This window comes from Microtus ochrogaster, chromosome 7, assembly GCF_000317375.1.
Source record: "Microtus ochrogaster isolate Prairie Vole_2 chromosome 7, MicOch1.0, whole genome shotgun sequence".
Classification (NCBI taxonomy): Eukaryota; Metazoa; Chordata; class Mammalia; order Rodentia; family Cricetidae; genus Microtus; species Microtus ochrogaster.
Genome location: NC_022014.1, coordinates 51,525,587 through 51,533,310, shown reverse-complemented (window position 1 = coordinate 51,533,310; position 7,724 = coordinate 51,525,587). Strand labels below are relative to the sequence as shown.

The 7,724-nt window shown below is 42.5% G+C and overlaps 1 protein-coding gene across 2 annotated transcripts in view; it reads right to left on the bottom strand.

Annotated features, from left to right (window-relative positions):
• Window positions 1-442: 442 nt before the first annotated feature.
• Window positions 443-7,724, bottom strand: part of Sgcd (sarcoglycan delta) — a 542,538-nt gene continuing 535,256 nt past the window's right edge. For both annotated transcript variants that reach the window (XM_026780496.1, XM_005350200.2), the window contains exon 8: window positions 443-7,425. In XM_026780496.1, the coding sequence (XP_026636297.1) occupies window positions 7,252-7,425 (174 nt within the window). In that variant the 3' untranslated portion in view covers window positions 443-7,251. The remainder of the gene's footprint in view (window positions 7,426-7,724) is intronic.

Here is a 7,724-nt window from a genome sequence, read left to right as displayed (position 1 = left end):
GTGTTCAAAGCCACCCAGGTATAATGAGCTGTCGATTGTATTCGCTTCCTGCTTTTTAGCTAGAATACCTACAGCCTCAGGGCTGAGGGTGGGACACCAATATAAAAGAAGCGCCCTGGTTAAGTAGAGAATGGCTATCATTTCCAACTCATGAGAATTGGTGGTGATGGCCTCTAGTGGGAAGAATTCTGCACCTTGGAGGGATATGGCCTTTAGTGATAGTTGTGATGGGCTGGGGATTAAGTCACTACAGAGTCAAAGTGGCTTTCTTCAGGTGGTGTTGAATGCTTAAGATTGGACTTTCCACAGGGCAGGGAACCCTGATTGCTCTTTGGTCTGGAGAGGGAGGGGGAAAGGAGTGGGGGGAGGAGGAGAAGGGTGGGAGGAGGGGGAGGGAAATGGGAGGCTGGGAGGAGGGGGAAACTTCTTTTTTTTTTCCTTTTCTCAATAAAAAAAAAAAAAGATTGAATCCTAGGTGATTCTCAGGGACAGAGAATGAGCCCCGACCTACTTGATGATTTTATTTTCCTAGAAGTAAAGGGAGAGAAGAAAGCCTAATACGGTCAAGGATTTCACATAAGACATTTGATTTTTGGATGGAGCTGTAGGAGGAGGAAATAATATATATTGGGAACAAGGCATTGTTCATCCACACAGATGTATTGCCGAGCATCCAGATTTCCTCCTACATACGAGACTCACAACTGAGATACCCTCCAGTCCTAAGGACTCGGAATCTGACTTAACAAGACTCATACCCCAAACAAAGCAGTTGTTTGGTTTTGTTATTGTTGTTCTAGACTCTGTAACTTAGTTAGGCTTTCTGCATCACTCCACATATCCACACCTTACTATTGTATGCGACCCTGGTAAGAAACTACAGAAAACGGAGCTGTGAAAGTTTTGTAGTCTATTTCATTCTAGAAGGTCTGATCTAAAACCTAGGAGGGAAGCACTCCCCAGCAACTTGAAAACAAACTTAAATGTTAGTGAACTGCCCAGGGACGAGACTCACACTCTGGCTTGGTCATTTTATAGATAGTGAATAGGTTTCTTAGCCTCTTGAGGTCCCAATTTCCTTATCTGTAAACTGGAACCTTGTTGGGAGCTCAACTCTAAAGTGCTGTTCAGAGGAAGAAATAAATGGATGCAGACAGAGCATTTAGCACAGTGCAGAGTTCAATGAATATTGACATACCATTCTAATAATGACTGGAAAGTGGAGGCTAGTTCTTTTCATATCTTAGGGGAGGCTGTGGATCTAAAAAAGCCTCTTGTTTTATGCATGAGTTTTGAGGACATGGCTCTTTTTGTGGTGAAAATTTGATAGCTTCTCCCCGCCCCCGTTCTGAAACAAATAACCATGGCCCTCAAGATCCTGGAATCTCTCGAGTCAGGTGAATGGGAGCACTAAACACCTATCGGCCACTGCCACCTCTCAGTCCTCCAACAATCCACTCTCAGTTAAATGAACAGTCTGCTTTGGAGTTTTCTCACTTTATGAAATCTGAGCTATCTCTTCTTCCAGTGACAGAGGCCCATTAAAGTGGACTTTGAAGATACTTTGGGTATGGAGGGGGTAGATTTTTTTTTTTTAAATCTTAAATGTCAGTTTTGTTTCTTGTTTTCTCAGCAAGGGCATCTTCAAGTTTGTTGTATTTAGTGAGGAAGCAAAAGCCACATACTTGTCAGTGAGGATGGCAACACGCTGAGTGAGGCTTTTGGCTGAGGACTCTGACTTCCTAGTAAGACAGGTAGATTGGGACTCCAAAGCCACTTCTTGCCTGTGGCAACTGTTCCTTTGATCTGTTCCAATTGGTAGTCTCCAAGTGTGTTCTGATGCTGCCTGTTGCTGGGTTTAAGGTAAGGGGCAGCAGCTGACATTGCAGTAGTTCTATACTTACAACTCTTTAGGGATGGGTCTGATGGCACCCTTAATGTTGTGCTGTGGCATAACCCCCCTATGCATCAAAGGCTCGTGACATTTTCTCTTCCTCAAAAGAAGATACTGATTTCTTACTCTGCCCATTTCAACAAAAGCAAGATAGGGGAAGGAGGGACCAAATAATCTGTGTGGGCGTGGGTGTTCCCAGGGGATTTTCTTCTATAAGTGCACTCCAGCTAAACTCAGAAAGAGGACCTCCCACAAGCAATTATTTTCCCTTTGCCATTCAGATCCGCCTTGACAAGTTTCAAGGACTCCATTAGGAAGAAAGCTTTTTAGGACTCATAGAAATCACGTTGCTTTAGAAAGTGCTAATGCCTATGGTGCATTGTGCTGCCTAAAGCAGCGGGCGGGTGGCTGCTTTATCACTGATCAGTGGTTTGGTTTTGTGAATGGGAAATTCAGAGGCAACTGTACAATTTAAAATTCCGATTGCCACAGAGAAAGAGATACATCTGACATCCCGGTGCAGTAAGCTTTACTATTTTCATGGAAATATGTTGAAACTGGGAAGCCTTCCTTCAAGGAAGAAGTGATGAAAATCTGCAAGAGAGACTTTTTATCTTTGAGATAAAAGGTCTGTTTTCTAAGGTCGCTTCTTTCATTAGATCTGTTCCCCAACTTGCCTGCTACTGGTGCGCCATACAAGTGTACCATTCAAGAAACTGATTCTTTATCATCTTGTCTTTGTTCCTAAGAATTCCTAAGGTGTGTGGTGTGGGGAGGGAGATCTGGTTTTGTTTGAAACTTACATAAATGAGGTTTTGTTTTCTTTTATTGATCCTTAATAAAGGATCAGGTACTTAAAGATGGATGAATTCAACACTTTGGCCCAAGCATTATGCTATCTTTTGTTTAAGATAAATAAAACAAGGATATGCTCATTGGGTCTGATTTCGTTGGCCAACTTGATTCTTCAAATGCATTCACGAGGAAGGCAGAGGGCTTTCCTGTAGTGATGTAGATCAAGGACTCAAAATGGTAGATATTCTCACTGAAACACATCCTGCCTCTCCAAGGTAAATACTCATACCCACAAAGGTACATTTATCATGATGCCATGTTTATCACAATAAGCACAACACCACTATCAGCAAAAGGGGCAGACCTATGGTAGCAAGTGATTTTACCACACAGAAGCAGAGGTGTGTGAAGATGAAACATATTCTTTCTGTATTCCCTCCACTCCAAGGGAGCAAAGACCCAAATTCTGAAGAGCAAAAAAAAACTACCATTCATCTGGTCACTTCTAGAAATGGCTCCATAGAAAATATTTCACTGTTGATTCCTACCTATATAAAGATGTTACTGTTTTGCTTTCCTTCCAGTTATTTATTGGTCTAACCTGGGGCTGTAGAACAAGTGGCTGCAGTGGAGGTATAGGTAATGGAGGTCATATAAGGTCAGAAGTATTTTCTAAAGAAACTGGGAATGAAAGTCTCTCTGGCACATGGGAAGATGCAGATTTTGCGGGTGTAGATGGACTTGAGTATTTTTATGGAAAAGATGGTGAATCGAGATGGCTCTTCTTGGCTCAATTCAGGTCAGGCATTGCTCACTTGAGAACCATTGCTCACCTGAGAAACACCCAGCCAGGAGCCACTGAATAGTGTGGGAGGAACACAGCTTCCTTATTCCCAAGCTGCTTTTCATTCCACTTTCTCAGTTACTCCAAGTCCTCTGAGCTGCCTTCTCTCTTAGATGTGTCCTTCTTAAAACTTCAGCCAAGTTTTATATTTTCAAGCCCCCGTGGAAACACAGGCTACTCCTTGTTCCTGAGAAATCCACCTTCTGTCCCACCATGTCTAACACAGTCTACAGGTGACCTGTAGCTCTGGGGTCAGCAAATGTTTTCTACAAAAGGTTGTATAGCCATAATTTTTTTTTGCTGGCCATGTAGCCAATGGTAGGGGTACAGATGACATGGCTCATATACGACATGTGAATGTCTGTGGCTATGGAGTCAGACTGGGTCTCCAGTTTGTTTTTTATTGACCCTTCCATAGGGTCAACCCTCAAGTATTCTTTGGTCTATGGTTTGTCTAGAGAGAGAATGACATGAAGGAAGCTAAAAGCTAGTTCAAGTCTTTCAGTGCTATTCCTTAGTCACGTAACAATTATGAAACCACACACCAAGTTTCTACCTAGATACGACCATGGAGCTCTTCAAAACCTAGGTCATCTTGAGGTGGTCCCTCCAAGCGAAACTCCTAAGATTGCCAAACAGATGTGCTGAACAGAACTACATGATAAATGTATCTGGAGATCACATCTTGATTTGTAAAATGTTTTCTAAAGAATATTAGCATACCAGAAGTTCTAGGATGCTGAAGATTCATTTGAATCCTGTTATCCCACTATCTGGTTAATAGACCCAGGAGTGTGATTGTCTAGAAAATTCTGTATATAAATATTAGAAAGATTCCTATTTTCAAAAAGTAGGGGGTCAGTAGACATTAATATAAATGCTGACCTCCCTCTCTTCAGAATTCTGGTGAAAGCTTTTCTCATGACCATGGACAAATATTCTGGTTGGAGAGCATTGGGTGGATGGGTTGAAGGGGAGTTCATTGACAACTAAGGATGCATCTTAGTTTCCAGTCTGAACTGAGATAAGTAATCTTCTCATACCAGAGATCCTCTGATGTCCCGTGGTCCTTTAACATAACTGACAGCCAGAATTAGCCAGAATTTTATATCATTTATTGCTCCAGAGATTTCTTGATTTATATCCCCAATTACTATTTTATTGTGTGTTTGTGTGATTCGTTTGCTCTAGGATTCAATTTTGCATGTGTGACCATCATATTTTCAACTGTCATAAAATTCCCAAGGAATAGGACTTTTATCCCACAATTTTAAATGAAATCAGAAAGGTTCAGGGAACTTTGTTTTTTTGTTCTTATCCAAAGACAGTGGGTGTGAGATGGCCAAATGGAAAGGCAATTTGTCTTCTTAAACAAAATGAAACATCCCCTCCAACCACCCCCAAACAACCCTATCTTCTTTATATACGTAGACACAAGGGACTTCAGAGTTATTTTTTAGCTGAAGAATATGGGGTAGGTGCTTCTAATAGCTAGGAAGGGCATTTTGTGTCCTGAAAATGATACCCGTCTGTGACACTGGCAGATTCTGGCTGAAAGGGCCTATAAGAGGTTCAGTAACCTGTGGCCTCTTATAGGATCCCTTTTTAGATTTCCATGCTGCAAATGAAACAATTTTAAGTTACTGCCCTAAGATGGACCCACCCAGTGCCTCTGCATAAGATACACAGAGAGGGTGAGGGGAACCAGGCCTGGCCTCATAGCCAGAAGTCCAAGTCATGGGTCAGGTTAGGATAGCCCCTGCGTTGTGGTAATAAGCAACTGAGGAGTACATTCCATGGGTGCAAACCTCAGCCCGTTTCTTGCATGTCGTATCAGAAATAGCGAACCTCTTTCTTGTCTCCTATAAAAAACTGTTCAGCTTGTGGAGTAAGAAAAATTAGAACCTTGTGGAGTACAAAAACAAAAACAAGTGTCACTCAGGCCTGTGAATACAACTTCCATCAAGATTGTAGGGCCGTTGCTTCACCTAGTAGCATCAAGGATGAGCTAAGCCAGTTATCCCTCCACTCCGGGCTCCTCAGAGTCCAACTGAGGAAACCAAACCGTTTGGCTTGTCTGTCCGTTTCTGCTGCTCCGTCTAGACTAAACCATTTCCCTCTAACCACCCAAAATAAACTACAGGTAACAAGATAGATAGGATGTGCTTCTCCTTGCTGAGTGCATTGGCTTAAGGCATAGGCACATTTCCCCCTCTTTGAACAGAGATGGTGTAATCCCCTGTCCCAGCACAAGATCTGGCCAGGGTGACCCTGGGGCATGGCAATGAAGGTAGGGTGGGAAGAGGTAGCTGATGGCGGGAATTAGAGACTATTTCCATATATGGAGATCGGGTGCCGCTGAGCCCAGGGGAAACAGTGATTCTGATGAGGACAGATGACTGTTTATATTAATTTGCCATGAGTAACTCTCTGATTCCTAGAGAAACACAACAGTGAGTTCAGAACTAGGAATACCGCAGCACTGACAAAATATACAAGAGCAAAGCAAGAGAGTTTATGCAAGCCCTTGAGAATACATGTCTAAAAATGGCCCACCCATCTCAAACTTAAGAAAATTAGTTAGCTTCCCTATAGTATCCTTGGTTAGATTTCCATCTTAAAATAATGACTCTTGGGATCTGGGCTCACTCTTTTGTATTCTGACTGATTTAATGATTTTTTTTTTTTGTCCATTTGTTGGGTAAAGTCAGGAGTGAGAACCTAAAAGCTTGGGAGACAGGTTTCCCTTAAATGAGATGTCCTGTCAATGTATTCTTTGCCTGTTTGGCCATTAAATAGCTTCTATCCTATGGCAGAGGAGCTGGTATTCTCCTCTATGCTGATTCAAAGCTCTTACTTGTTGACTGTGGGGGAATACGTGAGTGTAAAGGAAGTAGATTAAGTAGAAGTTAGGTGAGTGGTTTACATTCTTTCAGAATTCAACCAACCTCCCTGCCTCTATTCATTCAGCCACACAACTCCTAGTATGTTGGTCTACAATGGTAGGGTGGCCATTTTGAGTTTTTGTGGCTAATTTCTACGGGTATACCCTATCCTTATCTTGAAGAAAAGAATTTGACCAGCTTGGCTGAAGCTAAGAAAGGGAAACCAAATATATATGTTTTTAAGACAGTCTTACTCTGTAGCCCAGGCTGGCGCCCATCACTACAAAATTGCCTGGAGTTGGGATTACAGATGGGTCAAATGTTTATCTTTTATACTAATATATCAGCACTGGAGAGTGACCCAAAGATTCCCGCCATCACTGCCTCTAATGACAAAGAGAGAAGCTAGGTGATAACTTGAAAATATTGATGGATATTCTGTAAGTGCTCAGTCCGCTGTGTGATTTGAAATTGCCTGGGGAATGCTGATCCTGAATGAGTGCTTAGATTCTGTCGTGTGGGTGATGGGGGTGGAGTGGAAAAATGATAGTGGATAATGTCACAGGGTCACCCATGGTTCCTTTTGTACTGAAACCTCATTTTATACAGAGGATATATATATATTTATTTATATATATTTATATATATTTATATCCACTCACACACACACAACCCACACATACACACACTCATACACGCGTGCGCGCGCACACACACACACACAAAAGGTCTTTGATAGGCTTTCTGTGTTCTAGTAAAAATAGCTGGCAGCCAGTGTCTCAAGCCAAAAAGGGCCTTTATGCTGCCGACAATTGTCCACTATGGATAGTCCTTCAAAGGCAGACACTTGTGTTTATCTGACAAGTGGAACCAGTTCCTGCCTGGGACAGGAATAACCTCCCATTGGCGCAGACGCAGACCTCGAAGACCTTCTGCCTCGTTCCTGTGGGTGTGTAGGATCCACGAGGCAGTCTAGGTAGTTTGATTTTCGCAGCATCTAACTTAATCTAGAGAGAGGAAATAGGAAAGAAAGAGTCAGTCAAGAGCAGCCATATATAAGTTCTTGAAACTCAGAAAGAGCTGACTATTCCATTCAATTTAAACAAGTCCTGATCTGGGCTGAGTAGTGTTGGTAGTGGGGGTAAGACAGCTTCTATGGGGCCGGAGAGATGGCTCAGCAGTCAAGAGAACTGGCTGCTCTTCTAGAGGTCCTGAGTTCAATTCCCAGCAACCACATGGTAGCTCACAACCATCTGTAGTAGGTCAGATGCCCTCTTCTGGCATAAAGTTGGTAGAGCACTCCCAT